The sequence below is a fragment of the Oncorhynchus mykiss genome, chromosome 2, assembly GCF_057628025.1.
Source record: "Oncorhynchus mykiss isolate SJ-2025 chromosome 2, ASM5762802v1, whole genome shotgun sequence".
NCBI classification, from domain to species: Eukaryota; Metazoa; Chordata; class Actinopteri; order Salmoniformes; family Salmonidae; genus Oncorhynchus; species Oncorhynchus mykiss.
In genome coordinates this window covers 102,510,684-102,536,806 of record NC_143023.1, presented here as the reverse complement: position 1 = coordinate 102,536,806, position 26,123 = coordinate 102,510,684, and the positions used below count along the sequence as shown (strand labels likewise).

At 42.9% G+C, this 26,123-nt stretch overlaps 1 protein-coding gene across 1 annotated transcript; it reads right to left on the bottom strand.

Annotated features, from left to right (window-relative positions):
* saxo4 (stabilizer of axonemal microtubules 4) lies at nt 1-25,837 on the bottom strand. Its single transcript, XM_036961492.2, has 12 exons — nt 25,603-25,837; nt 25,032-25,149; nt 24,473-24,590; nt 21,061-21,205; nt 20,856-20,916; nt 19,337-19,434; nt 9,669-9,734; nt 7,758-7,844; nt 6,594-6,665; nt 4,055-4,149; nt 1,977-2,078; nt 1-172 (listed from the first exon to the last, which is right to left on the bottom strand). Exons 2-12 carry the CDS (start codon nt 25,147-25,149, stop codon nt 154-156), a joined length of 981 nt encoding a protein of 326 aa, XP_036817387.1. The 5' UTR covers nt 25,603-25,837; the 3' UTR covers nt 1-153.
* Nucleotides 25,838-26,123: the final 286 nt, after the last annotated feature.

Sequence of the window (26,123 nt, the reverse complement as noted above, 5' to 3'; positions counted from 1 at the left end):
AAAATCAACCATTTTATTTGGATGGAAATAGCAGCACCCATGTCATTGTCATCTCTACAATGAATATGTTACACACCATCTCTGTTCGCCAGTTGAAATGATATTATGGGTATTCAATGGGCGAGCTGATATCTGACTTTTGTACCTTGACCGTCAGTGTCTGAGGTTAAACCTGTGGAAGAGAGGAACAGAGGAAGTTTAAAGGGAGGCATATGAGATACAACATTTCTGTCATAACAGCATATAACAAGAATATAGTGGTATAGTGTTAAACGCTCTACCTACCTGTCTGTCTCTCCCTGTCTGTCTCTCCCTGTCTGTCTCTCCCTGTCTGTGCTCTACCTGTCTGTCTCTCTACCTACCTGTCTGTGTCTCTACCTACCGGTCTGTCTTTCCCTGTCTGTCTCTCCCTGTCTGTGTCTATCTGTCTGTCTCTACCTGTCTGTGTCTACCTATCTGTCTCTCCCTGTCTGTCTCTCCCTGTCTGTGTCTCCCTGTCTGTGTCTCTACCTACCGGTCTGTCTCTCCCTGTCTGTCTCTCCCTGTCTGTGTCTCCCTGTCTGTGTCTCCGTGTCTGTGTCTCTCTGTCTGTGTCTCTACCTACTGGTCTGTCTCTCCCTGTCTGTGTCTACCTGTCTGTGTCTCTACCTACCGGTCTGTCTCTCCCTGTCTGTCTCTTCCTGTCTGTGTCTACCTGTCTGTGTCTCTACCTACCGGTCTGTCTCTCCCTGTCTGTGTCTACCTGTCTGTGTCTCTACCTACCGGTCTGTCTCTCCCTGTCTGTGTCTACCTGTCTGTGTCTCTACCTACCTGTCTGTCTCTCCCTGTCTGTCTCTTCCTGTCTGTGTCTACCTGTCTGTGTCTCTACCTACCGGTCTGTCTCTCCCTGTCTGTGTCTACCTGTCTGTGTCTCTACCTACCTGTCTGTCTCTCCCTGTCTGTCTCTCCCTGTCTATCTCTCCCTGTCTGTGCTCTACCTGTCTGTCTCTCTACCTACCTGTCTGTGTCTCTACCTACCGGTCTGTCTTTCCCTGTCTGTCTCTCCCTGTCTGTGTCTCCCTGTCTGTGTCTACCTATCTGTCTCTCCCTGTCTGTCTCTCCCTGTCTGTGTCTCCCTGTCTGTGTCTCTACCTACCGGTCTGTCTCTCCCTGTCTGTTTCTCCCTGTCTGTGTCTCCCTGTCTGTGTCTCCCTATCTGTCTCTCCCTGTCTGTGTCTCCGTGTCTGTGTCTCTCTGTCTGTGTCTCTACCTACTGGTCTGTCTCTCCCTGTCTGTGTCTACCTGTCTGTGTCTCTACCTACCGGTCTGTCTCTCCCTGTCTGTCTCTTCCTGTCTGTGTCTACCTGTCTGTCTCTCCCTGTCTCTGTCTCTCCCTGTCTGTGTGTCTCCCTGTCTGTGTCTCTACCTGTCTGTGTCTCTACCTACCGGTCTGTCTCTCCCTGTCTGTCTCTTCCTGTCTGTGTGTCTCCCAGTCCGTCTCTACCTGTCTGTGTGTCTACCTGTCTGTGTCTCTACCAGTCTGTGTCTACCAGTCTGTGTCTACCTGTCTGTGTCTACCTGTCTGTGTCTACCTGTCTGTGTCTCTACCTGTCTGTGTCTACCTGTCTGTGTCTACCTGTCTGTGTCTCTACCTGTCTGTGTCTCTACCTGTCTGTGTCTCTACCAGTGTAACCATTGGTCCTGTGCTTGTGTCTACCTGTCTGTGTCTCTACCAGTGTAACCATTGGTCCTGTGCTTGTGTCTACCTGTCTGTGTCTCTACCAGTGTAACCATTGGTCCTGTGCTTGTGTCTACCTGTCTGTGTCTCCCAGTCTGTCTCTACCTGTCTGTCTCTACCTGTCTGTGTCTCTACCAGTGTAACCATTGGTCCTGTGCTTGTGTCTACCTGTCTGTGTCTCCCAGTCTGTCTCTACCTGTCTGTCTCTACCTGTCTTTGTCTCTACCAGTGTAACCATTGGTCCTGTGCTTGTCTCTACCTGTCTGTGTCTCTACCAGTGTAACCATTGGTCCTGTGCTTGTGGATGCTTCCCCTTGTCCAGCCTTCTCTTAGCTTCTCCAGCGCTGGAACGTCACAGAACCTGGAACATATTGTAGCGACCTCAGTACAACACCTAGGGGCGGTTTCCTGGACACAGAACCTGGAACATATTGTAGCGACCTCAGTACAACACCTAGGGGCGGTTTCCTGGACACAGAACCTGGAACATATTGTAGCGACCTCAGTACAACACCTAGGGGCGGTTTCCTGGACACAGAACCTGGAACATATTGTAGCGACCTCAGTACAACACCTAGGGGCGGTTTCCTGGACACAGAACCTGGAACATATTGTAGCGACCTCAGTACAACACCTAGGGGCGGTTTCCTGGACACAGAACCTGGAACATATTGTAGCGACCTCAGTACAACACCTAGGGGAGGTTTCCTGGACACAGAACCTGGAACATATTGTAGCGACCTCAGTACAACACCTAGGGGCGGTTTCCTGGACACAGAACCTGGAACATATTGTAGCGACCTCAGTACAACACCTAGGGGCGGTTTCCTGGACACAGAACCTGGAACATATTGTAGCGACCTCAGTACAACACCTAGGGGCGGTTTCCTGGACACAGAACCTGGAACATATTGTAGCGACCTCAGTACAACACCTAGGGGCGGTTTCCTGGACACAGAACCTGGAACATATTGTAGCGACCTCAGTACAACACCTAGGGGCGGTTTCCTGGACACAGAACCTGGAACATATTGTAGCGACCTCAGTACAACACCTAGGGGCGGTTTCCTGGACACAGAACCTGGAACATATTGTAGCGACCTCAGTACAACACCTAGGGGAGGTTTCCTGGACACAGAACCTGGAACATATTGTAGCGACCTCAGTACAACACCTAGGGGCGGTTTCCTGGACACAGAACCTGGAACATATTGTAGCGACCTCAGTACAACACCTAGGGGCGGTTTCCTGGACACAGAACCTGGAACATATTGTAGCGACCTCAGTACAACACCTAGGGGCGGTTTCCTGGACACAGAACCTGGAACATATTGTAGCGACCTCAGTACAACACCTAGGGGCGGTTTCCTGGACACAGAACCTGGAACATATTGTAGCGACCTCAGTACAACACCTAGGGGAGGTTTCCTGGACACAGAACCTGGAACATATTGTAGCGACCTCAGTACAACACCTAGGGGCGGTTTCCTGGACACAGAACCTGGAACATATTGTAGCGACCTCAGTACAACACCTAGGGGCGGTTTCCTGGACACAGAACCTGGAACATATTGTAGCGACCTCAGTACAACACCTAGGGGCGGTTTCCTGGACACAGAACCTGGAACATATTGTAGCGACCTCAGTACAACACCTAGGGGCGGTTTCCTGGACACAGAACCTGGAACATATTGTAGCGACCTCAGTACAACACCTAGGGGCGGTTTCCTGGACACAGAACCTGGAACATATTGTAGCGACCTCAGTACAACACCTAGGGGCGGTTTCCTGGACACAGAACCTGGAACATATTGTAGCGACCTCAGTACAACACCTAGGGGCGGTTTCCTGGACACAGAACCTGGAACATATTGTAGCGACCTCAGTACAACACCTGGGGGCGGTTTCCTGGACACAGATTAGACCTTTTCCTGGATTTAAAGCTCAATGAAGAATCTCTATTGAAAATGCTTTTTGGTCCAGGATAAAGCTTATTCTGTGTCCGGGAAACTAGCCCGTAAAGACCTTGTCAAGAGGTTTGGACCTCCTAGATGTAACAGTTAACTGACAGTCACAGGGACCAAGGTTCAAGTCCCGATGAGGACTACCCCCTGAATTCACCACAACTGACGTTCATCTCATTTTACATCTACATGTTAGTCATTTAGCAGACACTCTTATCCAGAGAGACAGTTAGTGAGTGCAGACATTTTCAATCTTTCTTCATCTCGAATCCCATGTTTTTTATATATTCAGACCAAAACAATAATGACATTAATACACAATACAACATTAGACATTTGACAACATGATGTAAGTAAAAATAGACGTACTTACTTGGACTGGTAGTGAGTGCGGACGCTTGACGGGTCAGATGGCGTGTGTGACAGGGTTTTCAGATTTGGTGAGTTGAGGATGAATCCTGAAAGCTCCTGGAAACCAAAATACACTTTACCCTGCCAGTAACTAACGGTAACACTTTACCCTGCCTGTAACTACGGTAACACTTTACCCTGCCAGTAACTAATGGTAACACTTTACCCTGCCAGTAACTAACGGTAACACTTTACCCTGCCAGTAACTAACGGTAACACTTTACCCTGCCAGTAACTAATGGTAACACTTTACCCTGCCAGTAACTAATGGTAACACTTTACCCTGCCAGTCTCTAACAGTAACAATTTACCCTGCCAGTAACTAATGGTAACACTTTACCCTGCCAGTAACTAATGGTAACACTTTACCCTGCCAGTAACTAACGGTAACACTTTACACTGCCAGTAACTAATGGTAACACTTTACCCTGCCAGTCTCTAACAGTAACAATTTACCCTGCCAGTAACTAATGGTAACACTTTACCCTGCCTGTAACTACGGTAACACTTTACCCTGCCTGTAACTAATGGTAACACTTTACCCTGCCAGTAACTAATGGTAACACTTTACCCTGCCAGTAACTAACGGTAACACTTTACCCTGCCAGTAACTAACGGTAACACTTTACCCTGCCAGTAACTAATGGTAACACTTTACCCTGCCAGTAACTAATGGTAACACTTTACCCTGCCAGTAACTAACGGTAACACTTTACACTGCCAGTAACTAATGGTAACACTTTACCCTGCCAGTCTCTAACAGTAACAATTTACCCTGCCAGTAACTAATGGTAACACTTTACCCTGCCTGTAACTACGGTAACACTTTACCCTGCCTGTAACTACGGTAACACTTTACCCTGCCAGTAACTAATGGTAACACTTTACCCTGCCAGTAACTAACGGTAACACTTTACCCTGCCAGTAACTAACGGTAACACTTTACCCTGCCAGTAACTAATGGTAACACTTTACCCTGCCAGTAACTAATGGTAACACTTTACCCTGCCAGTCTCTAACAGTAACAATTTACCCTGCCAGTAACTAATGGTAACACTTTACCCTGCCAGTAACTAATGGTAACACTTTACCCTGCCAGTAACTAACGGTAACACTTTACACTGCCAGTAACTAATGGTAACACTTTACCCTGCCAGTCTCTAACAGTAACAATTTACCCTGCCAGTAACTAATGGTAACACTTTACCCTGCCAGTAACTAATGGTAACACTTTACCCTGCCAGTAACTAACGGTAACACTTTACCCTGCCAGTAACTATTGGTAACACTTTACCCTGCCAGGCTCTAACGGTAACACTTTACCCTGCCAGTAACTAATGGTAACACTTTACCCTGCCAGTAACTAACGGTAACACTTTACCCTGCCAGTAACTAATGGTAACACTTTACCCTGCAGGTAACTATCGGTAACACTTTACCCTGCCAGTAACTAACGGTAACACTTTACCCTGACAGTAACTAACTGTAACACTTTACCCTGCCAGTAATTAATGGTAACACTTTACCCTGCCAGTAACTAACTGTAACACTTTACCCTGCCAGTAACTAACGGTAACACTTTACCCTGCCAGTAACTAACTGTAACACTTTACCCTGCCAGTAATTAATGGTAACACTTTACCCTGCCAGTAACTAATGGTAACACTTTACCCTGCAGGTAACTAACGGTAACACTTTACCCTCCCGGTAACTAACTGTAACACTTTACCCTGCCAGTAACTAATGGTAACACTTTACCCTGCCGGTAACTAACGGTAACACTTTACGCTGCAGGTAACCAACGGTAACACTTTTCCCTGCCAGTAACTGTTGGGGAATAATCAGAATTGGTTGGTAACATAGGTAAGATGATTTATATTCATCATATGTTTGTAAGTTACTTCTCATCAGAATGTTATTTTTGTATAATACTGTGGCAGGGTTGCAGTATCTGTTCTATGTCAGGACTAAGTTATTTGGGCCGCAGAGAGGGGAGAGGTCAAGCGTGTATCTCTTGGCTCCACAATGTCTGTGTGCCAGTCAGTGTGTCTCTGTGATCTTGTCAAGAAAGGATGGATTTGATATATGCCTGTTGATATGGAGGATGTGTTTATGGTTCTGAGTTTGAGAAAAGAACATAGTTTAGGAGACAAAGCTGAATGATAAATTATGCCGATGCTGTCTTATCCTGTGTGTGTCTTTGCTATAAAGGATCTCAGTTGAAATGTGGAAGGGACTCTCAGAGAATTCATTGATAGACACTGAATTGATCTGAGAGTCACAGGGCTGTGATAGAGCTCATATAATTAAAGATGGACTTTGTGATAACTAACTCTGACTTGTGTGTGTTTTGCTCTCATGATTTGGTAAATAGAGGAAATTTCCACGACATAACTAACGGTAACAATTTACCCTAACAGTATAATGCTTTAGAAAATGTTATAGGCATGTAAGAGCTTTCAGATTGTCTTATTAAGGTGTGTATGATATAGCTCTCTAACCTTCATCCCAATCAACTTCTGGTCAGCAGGTGAGCTGATCTTCTGAGTCCCAGAGCCAGGTAACACAGAGACCTAGAGGTAATACACAGGAAGTGACATCATACAGTATAACAGAGCAGCTTATAGGTAACACACAGGAAGTGACATCATACAGTATAACAGAGCAGCTTATAGGTAACACACAGGAAGTGACATCATACAGTATAACAGAGCAGCTTATAGGTAACACACAGGAAGTGACATCATACAGTATAACAGAGCAGCTTATAGGTAACACACAGGAAGTGAGTCGTTTTAGTATAGACATTGCCGTTGAGAACTTCCAACATTTAAAAGTAGTCAACTGGGTGGGGATTCCTATCTCACTAGGTCAGGATATTAAACCTCCATGTACATCTCACTAGGTCAGGATATTAAACCTCCATGTATATCTCACTAGGTCAGGATCTTAAACCTCCATGTATATCTCACTTGTTCAGGATATTAAACCTCCATGTATATCTCACTAGGTCAGGATATTAAACCTCCATGTATATCTCACTAGGTCAGGATATTAAACCTCCTCCATGTATATCTCACTAGGTCAGGATATTGTACCTTGTGGCTCTGTTTGGACAGTGCGCACATTTGGATCAAAATATCAAAATATATGTTAATTAATATCATCACCAATTTTTAATTTCTTTGCCTATGGGAGAAATATCAAATCAAATCAAATGTATTTATAAAGCCCTTCGTACATCAGCTGATATCTCAAAGTGCTGTACAGAAACCCAGCCTAAAACCCCAAACAGCAAGCAATGCAGGTGTAGAAGCACGGTGGCTAGGAAAAACTCCCTAGAAAGGCCAAAACCTAGGAAGAAAATATATTTCCTTTCTCCAAACAACTTCATCTATTATTGTTGAATGAGTTTCCTGTAAACAATATATTTTGTATTTCTTATTTTTTAGTCAGGAAATACGCATCGTCGTATTATCTGCTAAGCCGTTACAATTATAATTGGCTATACCATTGTTCTCCACTATTCCAGCTGCTAAAACCTCCCCACATCCCAATTTGGATTGTCGTCCCAGTGACTGGCAGACCCTGTCCACCTGTATCCCAGGGCCTCTGAGTATTTCGTTATTTTTTTTACATTGAGAGAGATCGTCTACAGTACATACTAGACAGGCCAGAGGGTCCAAGGTGTCCCTGGTGAAGCCTGTTTCTCTGGGGACTCTACTGACCAGCCTGGGGAGCATCTCAGAGCCCTTGGAACACAAAGAATATGTCTTGATTATTGTGCCAAAGGAAATGTTGATTTTTGTCCTCTGCTCTGAAACCCACGGACACACAAAACGAAAAGACAAGACACAAAACGAAAAGACAAGACACAAAACGAAAAGACAAGACACAAAACAAAAAGACAAGACACAAAACGAAAAGACAAGACACAAAACAAAAAGACAAGACACAAAACGAAAAGACAACACACAAAACAAAAAGACAACACACAAAACGAAAAGACAACACACAAAACGAAAAGACAAGACACAAAACGAAAAGACAACACACAAAACAAAAAGACAACACACAAAACGAAAAGACAACACACAAAACGAAAAGACAACACACAAAACGAAAAGACAAGACACAAAACGAAAAGACAAGACACAAAACGAAAAGACAAGACACAAAACGAAAAGACAAGACACAAAACAAAAAGACAACACACAAAACGAAAAGACAAGACACAAAACGAAAAGACAACACACAAAACGAAAAGACAACACACAAAACGAAAAGACAAGACACAAAACGAAAAGACAAGACACAAAACAAAAAGACAACACACAAAACGAAAAGACAACACACAAAACAAAAAGACAAGACACAAAACGAAAAGACAACACACAAAATGAAAAGACAACACACAAAACGAAAAGACAACACACAAAACGAAAAGACAACACACAAAACAAAAAGACAAGACACAAAACGAAAAGACAACACACAAAACGAAAAGACAAGACACAAAACGAAAAGACAAGACACAAAACAAAAAGACAACACACAAAACAAAAAGACAAGACACAAAACGAAAAGACAAGACACAAAACGAAAAGACAAGACACAAAACGAAAAGACAACACACAAAACGAAAAGACAACACACAAAACGAAAAGACAACACACAAAACGAAAAGACAACACACAAAACGAAAAGACAACACACAAAACGAAAAGACAACACACAAAACGAAAAGACAAGACACAAAACGAAAAGACAAGACACAAAACGAAAAGACAACACACAAAACGAAAAGACAACACACAAAACGAAAAGACAACACACAAAACGAAAAGACAAGACACAAAACGAAAAGACAAGACACAAAACGAAAAGACAAGACACAAAACGAAAAGGCAAGACACAAAACGAAAAGACAAGACACAAAACAAAAAGACAAGACACAAAACGAAAAGACAAGACACAAAACGAAAAGACAAGACACAAAACGAAAAGACAACACACAAAACGAAAAGACAAGACACAAAACGAAAAGACAACACACAAAACGAAAAGACAAGACACAAAACGAAAAGACAAGACACAAAACGAAAAGACAAGACACAAAACGAAAAGACAACACACAAAACGAAAAGACAACACACAAAACGAAAAGACAAGACACAAAACGAAAAGACAAGACACAAAACGAAAAGACAAGACACAAAACGAAAAGACAAGACACAAAACGAAAAGACAACACACAAAACGAAAAGACAACACACAAAACAAAAAGACAACACACAAAACGAAAAGACAACACACAAAACGAAAAGACAAGACACAAAACGAAAAGACAAGACACAAAACGAAAAGACAAGACACAAAACGAAAAGACAACACACAAAACAAAAAGACAACACACAAAACAAAAAGACAACACACAAAACAAAAAGACAAGACATAAACACACATTCATCCTCTAATAATAGAAGAGATGGTTTGAGAGACGGACATATATTCTAATCTACTGTGACATATCGTCAGATAGAGAACCGGACAAATAAAAACATGTTAGAGCAAACCTGAAGAAAGGAAATAGGCAGGAAGTCATCTCTCATCACAGAGTTCTCAGTCCTCCTAGGATTGACCTAGTAACACACACACACACACACACACACACACACACACACACACACACACACACACACACACACACACACACATTTTAATAACAGGAACAAAGACACAACGAAGATGAAAAATGATCAGCTGTGTGGTTACATTGATAGAATACTACATAAAAACAAAATGGAGGATGAACGAGGCGCTACGTAAAGTTGTTTACCTCACATCATGGGTGTGTCCCAAAAGGCGCCCTATCCTCTGTATAGTGAATGACTTCTGACCAAATCCCTAGGGGTCCTGGTCAAACGTAGTGCACTTAATAGGGAACAGGGAGCCGTTTTGGGACGCGCCCATGATGTTTACCCTTTTGGTTGGACGCAGACTGCCCTGGGGTTAAGTGACTGCTCATGCTAAGGTGAGATAACGTCAACCTCGGGGTGAGCACAGACTACTCAGGGCATGAATATCACAGAGTTACGCCGTCACTTCATTTGAATATTCTACTCCCTTCCTGTTTTGATTTGTTTAATTAACAGATTAACAATTTCTTCTTACGCACAGGTAAAACCGTCAGTGTCTTGGTCAGTTTTTTTGGGGGGCGTTGATGTGGTGTTACTATGCCAGCTGGTGTTGCTTTGAAGCTCTTAAGAAATACTGTTATTCAATCAGGGTGTCAAACTGGACAGTTGCTTAGTAAGTATTGATTATTCAGTGTAACATTTCTCGTGTTGAATCAGGTGTTAAATTAAATCTGTAAGTGTTAAATTAACTATTTGCTTATTAAAGAATATCCAATAACATACATTTTTATAAACAAATCCAATCTGTTATATGGATTTATTGCACCCGTTACTGGTTGTTCCAGTTTAGTCTCAAATCTTAGTCTTCACAACAATCATTCTGAATGAATAAAAACATGAAATGTTGGATATCTCCACTCTGCATTCCAATAGCAACTACACATCACTTTGCAAGCCAGAATCATTTTATTTGAATGACAGGGTAGCCTAGTGGTTAGAGTGTTGGACGAGTAACCGGAAGGTTGCAAGTTCAAACCCCCGAGCTGACAAGGTACAAATCTGTCGTTCTGAACAGTTAACCCACTGTTCCTAGGCCGTCATTGAAAATAAGAATTTGTTCTTTAACTGACTTGCCTAGTTAAATAAAGGTAAAATAATTTACAAAATATTTGCTTAGGATCTCACTTGGTGAAGGGCACAAGTACTGGAAACCAGGCCTGGTTTTCATAGTTGACTTTGAAAAGACATTTGTTAAAGTAAGACTGGAATTTATGTTTAAATGCCTGGACTATTTTTCATTTTTGGAGAATTTCTTATACAGTGGCAAGAAAAAGTATGTGAACCCTTTGGAAATACCTGGATTTCTGCATAAATTGGTCATCACATTGGATCTGATCTTTATCTAAGTCACAACAATAGACTAACACGGGCTGCTTAAACAAATTATTGTATTTTTCTTGCCTATATTGAATATATTATTATTTTTTATTTATTTATTATTTTTAACCTTTATTTAACTAGGCAAGTCAGTTAAGAACAAATTATTATTTTCAATGACGGCCTGGGAACAGTGGGTTAACTGCCTGTTCAGGGGCAGAACGACAGATTTGTACCTTGTCAGCTCGGGGGTTTGAACTCGCAACCTTCCGGTTACTAGTCCAACGCTCTAACCACTAGGCTACCCTGCCGCCCAAAATATCAAGAGGAGAAAAACATGGTTGTTCACCATCGGCAAATCTATTATTTATTATTTTTAATCTATTCTTTATCGCCATTGAAATGTTAACTATTAAAATCATCATAATAATCCGTTAAAATGATCCAGGGCTTAAAAACAAAAGTGTCATTGTTCGCTGATGATTCATGTTTTCTTCCAAATCCACAATTTGGATCCACGGCCTCACAGAGGATCTACTTTCCCTGATCTCTCTGGATTAAAACCTAATCATGTTAAGTGTTCTCTATTACGTCGTGGATGACAACAACAACAAAGTACCTTCACATTACCGTGTAGTTTACCAATAAAACCTTCTGATGATAGTGCAGTGAAAATACTCTGTATTCACATTGGAAATAAATAAATAATCTCACTACAATACATTTTGGGTTCCCGAGGGGCGGAGTGGTCAAAGGCACTGCGTCTCAGTGCAAGAGGCATCACTACAGTCCCCGGTTCGATTCCATCACATCCGGCCGTGATTGGGAGTCCCATAGTTTGGCCGCGGGTAGGCCGTCATTGTAAATAAGAATTTCTTGTTAACTGACTTGCCTAGTTAAATAAAGGTTAAATAAAAAAAAAAATGAATGTTAGTCAAATTAGATAAGATCTTGCTACTGGAAAAATCACCCTGATAATGTCATGTCTGCTTCCAACTCACACTCTAAAACACATAGATCCCCTGAACACAGCTCACTCTCCAGATCCCAATCACCTGAATTCTGATCACCTGTTCACACACCTGTATGTCATTATCACACACTATGTAGTTCAGTTCTTTGCACCCCGTCACTGTGAGGTCTTGTTGGTTTTGTGACAGAGCGCTGTTTATTTAGTGCTGGTTTTCCTGTCATTTAATCCTCCCGTGTTTGATCGTTTCTGCCCGCCTCACTAACGATGTCTTTTGTCTATTCCCTGCCTGTACTTCAGCATATCGGATTTCCTGTTATCTACCTATTGCCTGATCTCCTGTACTACCTTACGAGCCTTTTCACTGCCTGTACTGTTGCCTTTTTGGACCCCCTGTGTATGACTTTCTGCCTGCCCCTGGACCCAGCTACCTGCCTCCTCCTGTGTATGACCTTCTGCCTGCCCCTGGACCCAGCTACCTGCCTCCTCCTGTGTATGACCTTCTGCCTGCCCCTGGACCCAGCTACCTGCCTCCTCCTGTGTATGACTTTCTGCCTGCCCCTGGACCCAGCTACCTGCCTCCTCCTGTGTATGACCTTCTGCCAGCTCTCTGTCTCCCCTCGTGTTCATTACAGATTCATTCTTTCATATCCCAGTTTACCTATTTACTTATGGCCCTGCCTACACCTAACAACTTTTTTAATTGTTTTATTTTATTATGTGAGCAAAGAATATTCCATTTTTATTTGGAATGGCAAACCAGACTAAATTAAATGGGCCTATTTATATTACATATTAAAGCATTAGACCTCTCACTAAAGGCTTCAATCAGCTATACTTCAAATAAAATGTTATTTGTCACATGTGCCGAATACAACAGGTGTAGTAGACCTTACAGTGAAATACTGAATACAACAGGTGTAGTAGACCTTACAGTGAAATACTGAATACAACAGGTGTAGTAGACCTTACAGTGAAATGCTGAATACAACAGGTGTAGTAGACCTTACAGTGAAATGCTGAATACAACAGGTGTAGTAGACCTCACAGTGAAATGCTGAATACAACAGGTGTAGTAGACCTTACAGTGAAATGCTGAATACAACAGGTGTAGTAGACCTAACAGTGAAATGCTGAATACAACAAGTGTAGTAGACCTTACAGTGAAATGCTGAATACAACAGGTGTAGTAGACCTTACAGTGAAATGCTGAATACAACAGGTGTAGTAGACCTTACAGTGAAATGCTGAATACAACAAGTGTAGTAGACCTTACAGTGAAATGCTGAATACAACAGGTGTAGTAGACCTCACAGTGAAATGCTGAATACAACAGGTGTAGTAGACCTTACAGTGAAATGCTGAATACAACAGGTGTAGTAGACCTTACAGTGAAATGCTGAATACAACAGGTGTAGTAGACCTCACAGTGAAATGCTGAATACAACAGGTGTAGTAGACCTTACAGTGAAATGCTGGATACAACAGGTGTAGTAGACCTCACAGTGAAATGCTGAATAGAACAGGTGTAGTAGACCTTACAGTGAAATGCTGAATACAACAGGTGTAGTAGACCTCACAGTGAAATACTGAATACAACAGGTGTAGTAGACCTCACAGTGAAATGCTGAATACAACAGGTGTAGTAGACCTCACAGTGAAATGATGAATACAACAGGTGTAGTAGACCTCACAGTGAAATGCTGAATACAACAGGTGTAGTAGACCTTACAGTGAAATGCTGAATACAACAGGTGTAGTAGACCTAACAGTGAAATGCTGAATACAACAGGTGTAGTAGACCTCACAGTGAAATGCTGAATACAACAGGTGTAGTAGACCTCACAGTGAAATGCTGAATACAACAGGTGTAGTAGACCTAACAGTGAAATGCTGAATACAACAGGTGTAGTAGACCTTACAGTGAAATGCTGAATACAACAGGTGTAGTAGACCTTACAGTGAAATGCTGAATACAACAGGTGTAGTAGACCTTACAGTGAAATGCTGAATACAACAGGTGTAGTAGACCTCACAGTGAAATGCTGAATACAACAGGTGTAGTAGACCTTACAGTGAAATGCTGAATACAACAGGTGTAGTAGACCTTACAGTGAAATGCTGAATACAACAGGTGTAGTAGACCTTACAGTGAAATGCTGAATACAACAGGTGTAGTAGACCTCACAGTGAAATGCTGAATACAACAGGTGTAGTAGACCTTACAGTGAAATGCTGAATACAACAGGTGTAGTAGACCTTACAGTGAAAATGCTGAATACAACAGGTGTAGTAGACCTTACAGTGAAATGCTGAATACAACAGGTGTAGTAGACCTTCAAGTGAAATGCTGAATACAACAGGTGTAGTAGACCTTACAGTGAAATGCTGAATACAACAGGTGTAGTAGACCTTACAGTGAAATGCTGAATACAACAGGTGTAGTAGACCTCACAGTGAAATGCTGAATACAACAGGTGTAGTAGACCTCACAGTGAAATGCTGAATACAACAGGTGTAGTAGACCTTACAGTGAAATGCTGAATACAACAGGTGTAGTAGACCTTACAGTGAAAATGCTGAATACAACAGGTGTAGTAGACCTTACAGTGAAATGCTGAATACAACAGGTGTAGTAGACCTTCAAGTGAAATGCTGAATACAACAGGTGTAGTAGACCTTACAGTGAAATGCTGAATACAACAGGTGTAGTAGACCTTACAGTGAAATGCTGAATACAACAGGTGTAGTAGACCTCACAGTGAAATGCTGAATACAACAGGTGTAGTAGACCTTACAGTGAAATGCTGAATACAACAGGTGTAGTAGACCTCACAGTGAAATGCTGAATACAACAGGTGTAGTAGACCTTACAGTGAAATGCTGAATACAACAGGTGTAGTAGACCTCACAGTGAAATGCTGAATACAACAGGTGTAGTAGACCTTACAGTGAAATGCTGAATACAACAGGTGTAGTAGACCTCACAGTGAAATGCTGAATACAACAGGTGTAGTAGACCTTACAGTGAAATGCTGAATACAACAGGTGTAGTAGACCTTACAGTGAAATGCTGAATACAACAGGTGTAGTAGACCTTACAGTGAAATGCTGAATACAACAGGTGTAGTAGACCTCACAGTGAAATGCTGAATACAACAGGTGTAGTAGACCTTACAGTGAAATGCTGAATACAACAGGTGTAGTATACCTTACTGTGAAATGCTGAATACAACAGGTGTAGTAGACCTCACAGTGAAATACTGAATACAACAGGTGTAGTAGACCTTACAGTGAAATGCCGAATACAACAGGTGTATTAGACCTCACAGTGAAATGCTGAATACAACAAGTGTAGTAGACCTTACAGTGAAATGCTGAATACAACAGGTGTAGTAGACCTCACAGTGAAATGCTGAATACAACAGGTGTAGTAGACCTCACAGTGAAATGCTGAATACAACAGGTGTAGTAGACCTAACAGTGAAATGCTGAATACAACAGGTGTAGTAGACCTTACAGTGAAATGCTGAATACAACAGGTGTAGTAGACCTCACAGTAAAATGCTGAATACAACAGGTGTAGTAGACCTCACAGTAAAATGCTGAATACAACAGGTGTAGTAGACCTCACAGTGAAATGCTGAATACAACAGGTGTAGTAGACCTCACAGTGAAATGCTGAATACAACAGGTGTAGTAGACCTCACAGTGAAATGCTGAATACAACAGGTGTAGTAGACCTCACAGTAAAATGCTGAATACAACAGGTGTAGTAGACCTTACAGTGAAATGCTGAATACAACAGGTGTAGTAGACCTTACAGTGAAATGCTGAATACAACAGGTGTAGTAGACCTTACAGTGAAATGCTGAATACAACAGGTGTAGTAGACCTTACAGTGAAATGCTGAATACAACAGGTGTAGTAGACCTCACAGTGAAATGCTGAATACAACAGGTGTAGTAGACCTCACAGTAAAATGCTGAATACAACAGGTGTAGTAGACCTTACAGTGAAATGCTGAATACAACAGGTGTAGTATACCTCACAGTGAAATGCTGAATACAACAGGTGTAGTAGACCTTACAGTGAAATGCTGAATACAACAGGTGTAGTAGACCTTACAGTGAAATGCTGAATACAACAGGTGTAGTAGACCTTACAGTGAAATGCTGAATACAACAGGTGTAGTAGACCTCACAGTAAAATGCTGAATACAACATGTGTAGTAGACCTCACAGTAAAATGCTGAATACAACAGGTGTAGTAGACCTTACAGTGAAATGCTGAATACAACAGGTGTAGTAGACCTAACAGTGAAATGCTGAATACAACAGGTGTAGTAGACCTTACAGTGAAATGCTGAATACAACAGGTGTAGTAGACCTTACAGTGAAATGCTGACTTACAAGCCCTTCACCAACAATGCAGTTTCATGAAAATACACACATAAAAAGTAAAATATAAGCATAACAAATAATTAAAGAGCAGCAGTAAATAACAATAGCAGGACTAGATATAGTATAGTGATACTCTCAATGATCGGCTATGAAAAGCCAACTGACATTTACTCCTGAGGTGCTGACCTGTTGCACCCTCTACAACCACTGTGATTATTATTGTTTGATCATGCTGGTCATTTATGAACATTTGAACATCTTGGCCATGTTCTGTTATAATCTCCACCCGGCACAGCCAGAAGAGGACTGGCCACCCCACATAGCCTGGTTCCTCTCTAGGTTTCTTCCTAGGTTTTGGCCTTTCTAGGGAGTTTTTCCTAGCCACCGTGCTTCTACACCTGCATTGCTTGCTGTTTGGGGGTTTTAGGCTGGGTTTCTGTACAGCACTTTGAGATATCAGCTGATGTACGAAGGGCTATATAAAATAAATTTGATTTGATTTGGTTTGATGCACCTGAGCTCAATTTTGAGTCTCATAGCAAAGGGTCTGAATAGTTTGTACACATTTCGCTTTGTCATTATGGGGTGTAGATGTTTTTTATTAAATCCATTTTATAACGTAACAAAACGGGGGAAAGGTGAATGGGTCTGAATGCTGTGAAGGTACCGGTAACTTTAACCTTTTAATGCCACTGGCGTTGGAAAGTAGCGATGTTAAAAGGGCAACACTTTCTCTTGGTTCACGTAAAAAACACCTCGAAAGTGTGAAATTGAACACCCTCAGTGTTTATTTTACTGAGGGTAAAATTCGGTGAGCTCTGGGCTAAGAATTGGCTGTGTGAAAAATGGCCTATTCCCTACATAGTGCACTACTTTATACTAGAGCCCTACGCGCCCTGGTCAATATTAGTGCACTATATAGGGAATAGGTGCCATTAAGGATGCATACTAAGAGATATGACACTAATCATGTGACTAGACCTGGGTTACTGACATCACTAATCATGTGACCAGACCTGGGATACTGACATCACTAATCATGTGACCAGACCTGGGTTACTGACATCACTAACCATGTGACCAGACCTGGGATACTGACATCACTAACCATGTGACTAGACCTGGGATACTGACATCACTAACCATGTGACTAGACCTGGGATACTGACATCACTAACCATGTGACTAGACCTGGGATACTGACATCACTAACCATGCGACTAGACCTGGGATACTGACATCACTAACCATGTGACTAGACCTGGGATACTGACATCACTAACCATGTGACCAGACCTGGGATACTGACATCACTAACCATGTGACTAGACCTGGGATACTGACATCACTAACCATGTGACCAGACCTGGGATACTGACATCACTAACCATGTGACTAGACCTGGGATACTGACATCACTAACCATGTGACCAGACCTGGGATACTGACATCACTAACCATGTGACCAGACCTGGGATACTGACATCACTAATCATGTGACCAGACCTGGGATACTGACATCACTAACCATGTGACCAGACCTGGGATACTGACATCACTAATCATGTGACCAGACCTGGGATACTGACATCACTAACCATGTGACTAGACCTGGGATACTGACATCACTAACCATGTGACCAGACCTGGGATACTGACATCACTAACCATGTGACCAGACCTGGGATACTGACATCACTAATCATGTGACCAGACCTGGGATACTGACATCACTAACCATGTGACTAGACCTGGGATACTGACATCACTAACCATGTGACCAGACCTGGGATACTGACATCACTAACCATGTGACTAGACCTGGGATACTGACATCACTAACCATGTGACCAGACCTGGGATACTGACATCACTAACCATGTGACTAGACCTGGGATACTGACATCACTAACCATGTGACTAGACCTGGGATACTGACATCACTAACCATGTGACTAGACCTGGGATACTGACATCACTAACCATGTGACCAGACCTGGGATACTGACATCACTAACCATGTGACCAGACCTGGGATACTGACATCACTAATCATGTGACCAGACCTGGGATACTGACATCACTAATCATGTGACCAGACCTGGGATACTGACATCACTAATCATGTGACCAGACCTGGGATACTGACATCACTAATCATGTGACCAGACCTGTTATACTGACATCACTAACCATGTGACTAGACCTGGGATACTGACATCACTAACCATGTGACTAGACCTGGGATACTGACATCACTAACCATGTGACTAGACCTGGGATACTGACATCACTAACCATGTGACTAGACCTGGGATACTGACATCACTAACCATGTGACTAGACCTGGGATACTGACATCACTAACCATGTGACCAGACCTGGGATACTGACATCACTAACCATGTGACCAGACCTGGGATACTGACATCACTAACCATGTGACTAGACCTGGGATACTGACATCACTAACCATGTGACCAGACCTGGGATACTGACATCACTAACCATGTGACCAGACCTGGGATACTGACATCACTAACCATGTGACCAGACCTGGGTTACTGACATCACTAACCATGTGACTAGACCTGGGTTACTGACATCACTAACCATGTGACCAGACCTGGATTACTGACATCACTAACCATGTGACCAGACCTGGGTTACTGAGTGTTGTCTCTATCCTGGAGTGACAGATGGCCGGGGTTTGCAGTTCTTAGACTTTTCTATAGTTTACATTGTGCCAGGCAATCTCAAACAAGGTAGAGTATTTGAAATTATTTCCAATAGTATTTGAACACTTATCTCTAACCATGTGGCAATTTTGTATATTTAGAGGGAGCAACACTAACCATGTGGTACTGGGGCAGAAATGTGTTGGGTTGCAGGGCCGTCCCTTCGGTGAAACCGCTCTGTCCTTGGGCTCCCACTAACTGGTGCTTCTGAGAAACTAAAGGACAATCATGTGTCATTTATGCTCTCTAAACAGCCCCTTCGCTGCAGCGGGCAGAGCTGGGTGACGTCATTGCAATCAGTTTTGCCAGAGGAGTAATACCCTTTTCACACAACAAACGGAGCAGAGCCAAGTTGTGTTCTCCTCATTATGCCCCCCAGCACAGAGCCTGCACAGAGCCAGCACAGAGCCAGCACAGAGCCAGCACAGAGCCAGCACAGAGCCAGCACAGAGCCAGCACAGAGCCAGCACAGAGCCAGCACAGAGCCAGCACAGAGCCTGCACAGAGCCTGCACAGAGCCTGCACAGAGCCAGCACAGAGCCAGCACAGAGCCAGCACAGAGCCAGCACAGAGCCAGCACAGAGCCTGCACAGAGCCAGCACAGAGCCTGCACAGAGCCTTCACAGAGCCAGCACAGAGCCAGCACAGAGCCAGCACAGAGCCTGCACAGAGCCAGCACAGAGCCAGCACAGAGCCAGCACAGAGCCTGCACAGAGCCAGCACAGAGCCTGCACAGAGCCTGCACAGAGCCAGCACAGAGCCAGCACAGAGCCTGCACAGAGCCTGCACAGAGCCTGCACAGAGCCAGCACAGAGCCTGCACAGAGCCAGCACAGAGCCAGCACAGAGCCTGCACAGAGCCTGCACAGAGCCAGCACAGAGCCAGCACAGAGCCTGCACAGAGCCTGCACAGAGCCTGCACAGAGCCTGCACAGAGCCAGCACAGAGCCAGCACAGAGCCAGCACAGAGCCTGCACAGAGCCTGCACAGAGCCTGCACAGAGTCAGCACAGAGCCAGCACAGAGCCTGCACAGAGCCAGCACAGAGCCTGCACAGAGCCTGCACAGAGCCTGCACAGAGCCAGCACAGAGCCAGCACAGAGCCTGCACAGAGCCAGCACAGAGCCAGCACAGAGCCTGCACAGAGCCAGCACAGAGCCTGCACAGAGCCAGCACAGAGCCTGCACAGAGCCAGCACAGAGCCTGCACAGAGCCAGCACAGAGCCAGCACAGAGCCTGCACAGAGCCAGCACAGAGCCTGCACAGAGCCAGCACAGAGCCAGCACAGAGCCAGCACAGAGCCTGCACAGAGCCAGCACAGAGCCAGCACAGAGCCAGCACAGAGCCTGCACAGAGCCAGCGCAGAGCCTGCGCAGAGCCTGCACAGAGCCTGCACAGAGCCAGCACAGAGCCAGCACAGAGCCTGCACAGAGCCAGCACAGAGCCAGCACAGAGCCTGCACAGAGCCAGCACAGAGCCAGCACAGAGCCTGCACAGAGCCTGCACAGAGCCAGCACAGAGCCAGCACAGAGCCTGCACAGAGCCAGCACAGAGCCTGCACAGTACAGTTCTGTTCTGGCCTGTTCTGTAAAAAGGGTATTACTAAATCATTCAGCTCCTCAGTATATTACACTGTACCTGGTGGTCTGGGACGATATGGAACAAAGTGTTCCTTATGCTCTGTCTGGATGGATACATTCTGGGGGAGAGAGGGAGAGAGGAAGGAAGGAAGGAAGGAAGGAAGGAAGGAAGGAAGGAAGGAAGGCAGGAAGACAGAAAGACACTTAAAATCCATTTATTCTCAGAGTCGCTCTCCCTCATCCCTCCCCTCCTCTCTCCTCACTGCTGTAGGCCGTGTCTTCAGCTGTAGATATCCACTCTCTCTGATCTGTCCACTGGGGCAAGGCAGGGTCTCTGACCCATCAGGTCTGGTCAGGGGCTGGAAATGGCGCTTAGTCTGAGACTGGAAACTATCTAGCAGAGAACGCCTGGAGAAGACCCAAAACACACACACACTGTTATAATCCACTGTGTATGTCATCCCTGCAGGAATTGAACCTATGACCTTGACATTCCTATCGCCAAGCTCTTGATAACTGAGCCATACAGGACCACATAATAGTATAGAAATACTATCACTACCAGTAATCACCTCTGGGGGGCATATCTGAAATTGCAACATATTTAAATAATGCACTACTTTTAGCCAGAGCTCTGTGGTAGATTAGTGTCCTGTACAGGGGGTCGTTCTGGCTCGGTCAAGGCTACTAGTGTCCTGTCCAGTGGGTCGTTCTGGCTCGGTCAAGGCTACTAGTGTCCTGTCCAGGGTGTCGTTCTGGCTCAGTCAAAACTACTAGTGTCCTGTCCAGGGGGTCGTTCTGGCTCGGTCAAGACTACTAGTGTCCTGTCCAGTGGGTCGTTCTGGCTCGGTCAAGGCTACTAGTGTCCTGTCCAGGGGATCGTTCTGGCTCAGTCAAAACTACTAGTGTCCTGTCCAGGGGGTCGTTCTGGCTCGGTCAAGACTACTAGTGTCCTGTCCAGTGGGTCGTTCTGGCTCGGTCAAGGCTACTAGTGTCCTGTCCAGGGGATCGTTCTGGCTCGGTCAAGGCTACTAGTGTCCTGTCCAGGGGGTCGTTCTGGCTCGGTCAAGACTACTAGTGTCCTGTCCAGGGGGTCGTTCTGGCTCGGTCAAGGCTACTAGTGTCCTGTCCAGGGGGTCTTTCTGGCTTGATCAAGACTATTTAATTTCTTTACTTGGGCCAGAGCCCTATGTGGGTCTGATAAAAGAGTGCACTGTGTAGGGACAGACTGGGGCTGTAGTATAATATAATATTGTATAATACAGTATAATATAATATGGTATTGATTAATATAACATAGTATTGTATAATATAATATAGTATTGTATAATATAGTATAATATTGTATAGTATAATATAATATAGTATTGTATAGTATAATATAATATAGTATTGTATAGTATAATATGATATAGTATTGTACAGTGCCGTGCGAAAGTATTCGGCCCCCTTGAACTTTGCGACCTTTTGCCACATTTCAGGCTTCAAACATAAAGATATAAAACTGTATTTTTTTGTGAAGAATCAACAACAAGTGGGACACAATCATGAAGTGGAACGACATTTATTGGATATTTCAAACTTTTTTAACAAATCAAAAACTGAAAAATTGGGCATGCAAAATTATTCAGCCCCTTTACTTTCAGTGCAGCAAACTCTCTCCAGAAGTTCAGTGAGGATCTCTGAATGATCCAATGTTGACCTAAATGACTAATGATGATAAATACAATCCACCTGTGTGTAATCAAGTCTCCGTATAAATGCACCTGCACTGTGATAGTCTCAGAGGTACGTTAAAAGCGCAGAGAGCATCAAGAAGAACAAGGAACACACCAGGCAGGTCCGAGATACTGTTGTGAAGAAGTTTAAAGCCGGATTTGGATACAAAAAGATTTCCCAAGCTTTAAACATCCCAAGGAGCACTGTGCAAGCGATAATATTGAAATGGAAGGAGTATCAGACCACTGCAAATCTACCAAGAACTGGCCGTCCCTCTAAACTTTCAGCTCATACAAGGAGAAGACTGATCAGAGATGCAGCCAAGAGGCCCATGATCACTCTGGATGAACTGCAGAGATCTACAGCTGAGGTGGGAGACTCTGTCCATAGGACAACAATCAGTTGTATATTGCACAAATCTGGCCTTTATGGAAGAGTGGCAATAAGAAAGCCATTTCTTAAAGATATCCATAAAAAGTGTTGTTTAAAGTTTGCCACAAGCCACCTGGGAGACACACCAAACATGTGGAAGAAGGTGCTCTGGTCAGATGAAACCAAAATTGAACTTTTTGGCAACAATGCAAAACGTTATGTTTGGCGTAAAAGCAACACAGCTGAACACACCATCCCCATTGTCAAACATGGTGATGGCAGCATCATGGTTTGGGCCTGCTTTTCTTCAGCAGGGACAGGGAAGATGGTTAAAATTGATGGGAAGATGGATGGAGCCAAATACAGGACCATTCTGGAAGAAAACCTGATGGAGTCTGCAAAAGACCTGAGACTGGGACGGAGATTTGTCTTCCAACAAGACAATGATCCAAAACATAAAGCAAAATCTACAATGGAATGGTTCAAAAATAAACATATCCAGGTGTTAGAATGGCCAAGTCAAAGTCCAGACCTGAATCCAATCGAGAATCTGTGGAAAGAACTGAAAACTGCTGTTCACAAATGCTCTCCATCCAACCTCACTGAGCTCGAGCTGTTTTGCAAGGAGGAATGGGAAAAAATTTCAGTCTCTCGATGTGCAAAACTGATAGAGACATACCCCAAGCGACTTACAGCTGTAATCGCAGCAAAAGGTGGCGCTACAAAGTATTAACTTAAGGGGGCTGAATAATTTTGCACGCCCAATTTTTCAGTTTTTGATTTGTTAAAAAAGTTTGAAATATCCAATAAATGTCGTTCCACTTCATGATTGTGTCCCACTTGTTGTTGATTCTTCACAAAAAAATACAGTTTTATATCTTTATGTTTGAAGCCTGAAATGTGGCAAAAGGTTGCAAAGTTCAAGGGGGCCGAATACTTTCGCAAGGCACTGTAAAATCTAGTATAATATCGTATTGTATAATATAGTATTGTATAACATAGTATAGTCTTACCTTAACTGTGGGTTATCAATGTGGTCCAGACTAGGGCTGTAGTATAATATAGTATAATATAGTATTGTATAATATAGTATAGTATAATATAATATAATATAGTATAGTATAATATTGTATAGTATAATATAATATAGTATTGTATAATATGATATAGTATAATATAATATAATATAGTATAATATAGTGTTGTATAATATAGTATAATATAGTATAATATAATATAATATAGTATTGTATAATATGATATAGTATAATATAATATAATATAGTATAATATAGTGTTGTATAATATAGTATAATATAGTATAGTATAATATAATATAGTATTGTATAATATAGTATAGTCTTACCCTAACTGTGGGTTATCAGTGTGGTCCAGACTAGGGCTGTGGTATAATATAGTATAATATAATATAGTTTAGTATAATATAGTATTGTATAATATTGTATAATATAATATAGTATTGTATAATATATTATAGTATAATATAGTATTGTATAATATAGTATAACATAATATAGTATAGTATAATATACTATAGTGTTGTATAATATAGTATAGTCTTACCCTAACTGTGGGTTATCAGTGTGGTCCAGACTAGGGCTGTAGTAAACAGCAGGTCTCAGGTTGGCAGAGTACCCTGTCCCGTAATGATGACCTAGACATGGACTGAAGCCTTCTTTGCCTGGGTAAGATATGACAGTAAGATGGGGAGGGGGGGGGATAGGGAGGGGGGGGGGGGGGCTTCCCAACAATATATCTCTTCTCCTGAAGTTTGCACTCATGAGAGTAAAAGATGGCTAGAGTTCTTCCATATTTCCTATGGGAAATTCTTATACCAGTAATTTCCTTTGAAATCAGTGAAAGGAAGTGAACAAGTACACATTTTAGTGAGGTAATTGGGACCAGTGTGTGGCCATGCAAGTGAGTCATTAGGGAATCTGGCTTTGCATTGTTAAAAATCACACAGGCGTATCATTGAGGGTGAAAGCAGAGTATACTTGAGAAAGCAGAACACTTCAGGCAAATGTAGTGGATACTATCTTACCATCAGTAGAATAAAATCAAATAAAATTCAATACAATAGAGAGTTTATATCAAGTCATATCAGATATCTTGTTCTCACCAAAATAAGCCCTGTAGGAGGTACAGTAGAGGTTGAGGGAGGTGTTGGCCAGACGGCCTCCTGGGCTTCCCGTTCCTCTTAGAGAGGGCCTGGTGACCAGGTCTACCTGACTAACCATCTGTGAGGGACCAGGATCATGGATAAATACTACAGTTAACTCCACTAGCAACAACGATAGACAGAGAGAAAAAGGCTGCCTGTAACCGGGAGAGAAGACTGATTTGATAACTTTGACAGTCAAACTCTTTTTTTGTTTTGTTTTGTTTTGACACTGTTAGAAAATGTATAGCTTTCTCACAGTAGCTTACACTCATTCTACATGTCATCATGTAAGTCATGTATTTTCATCAAGAATGAAGAGAAATGGAAAGTTATCGTAGCAGAAGACGTATAGGAATAACATGCTAAATACCCTTATTATAGGCCTAGCCTACAGATTCATTCATTTATGATCATCTCTGTAATTATAAATATATATTTAAGAACTAGTATGCCTAGTCGACATTAATTTCAGTAAAATATCTGCATCATTATGATAAAAGCGACCCCTCCTCACGCGCTCTACCGTTACCTGTCTGTCGAAGCGGTGTTTCTGCGTACCGGCGGCCTCCTCTCGCCGTGTTAGGTTTTATAGCCCGGGACCCGTGCCGTCTCCATGATACCGACCGTTGCTACGGTGATTCTCCAAGTGGCGCCAGCAGCACTTCACAATGACGGACGAAATGAGGTCACAAGAGAAGTCATAGAAGCAAACCGTTGCTCCTAATACAAGTAGCTTGCAGTTGCACCTTAAGCTCACTCTGCTTGTTCCCTGATCTGTTTCGTGCCTGTTGTGCCTGTTGCTATTGTCATTGTCATGTTTGGCATGACAATTAGTGTGACAAGGAGTTGGCATGAAATCACAAACAGATTGACACTAAGGCTAAAGCTGGCTACGGTAAAATGACATTATTTAAAAAAAAAATATATATATATATATTAATCTGATTGAGGTATCCAGTAAATCAAAGGGCATTTAATTTATGAATGATCAATTTATCATGATTAGAATAATGTACGATCTCCAAGGATATAATCAATACCTTGAGGGAG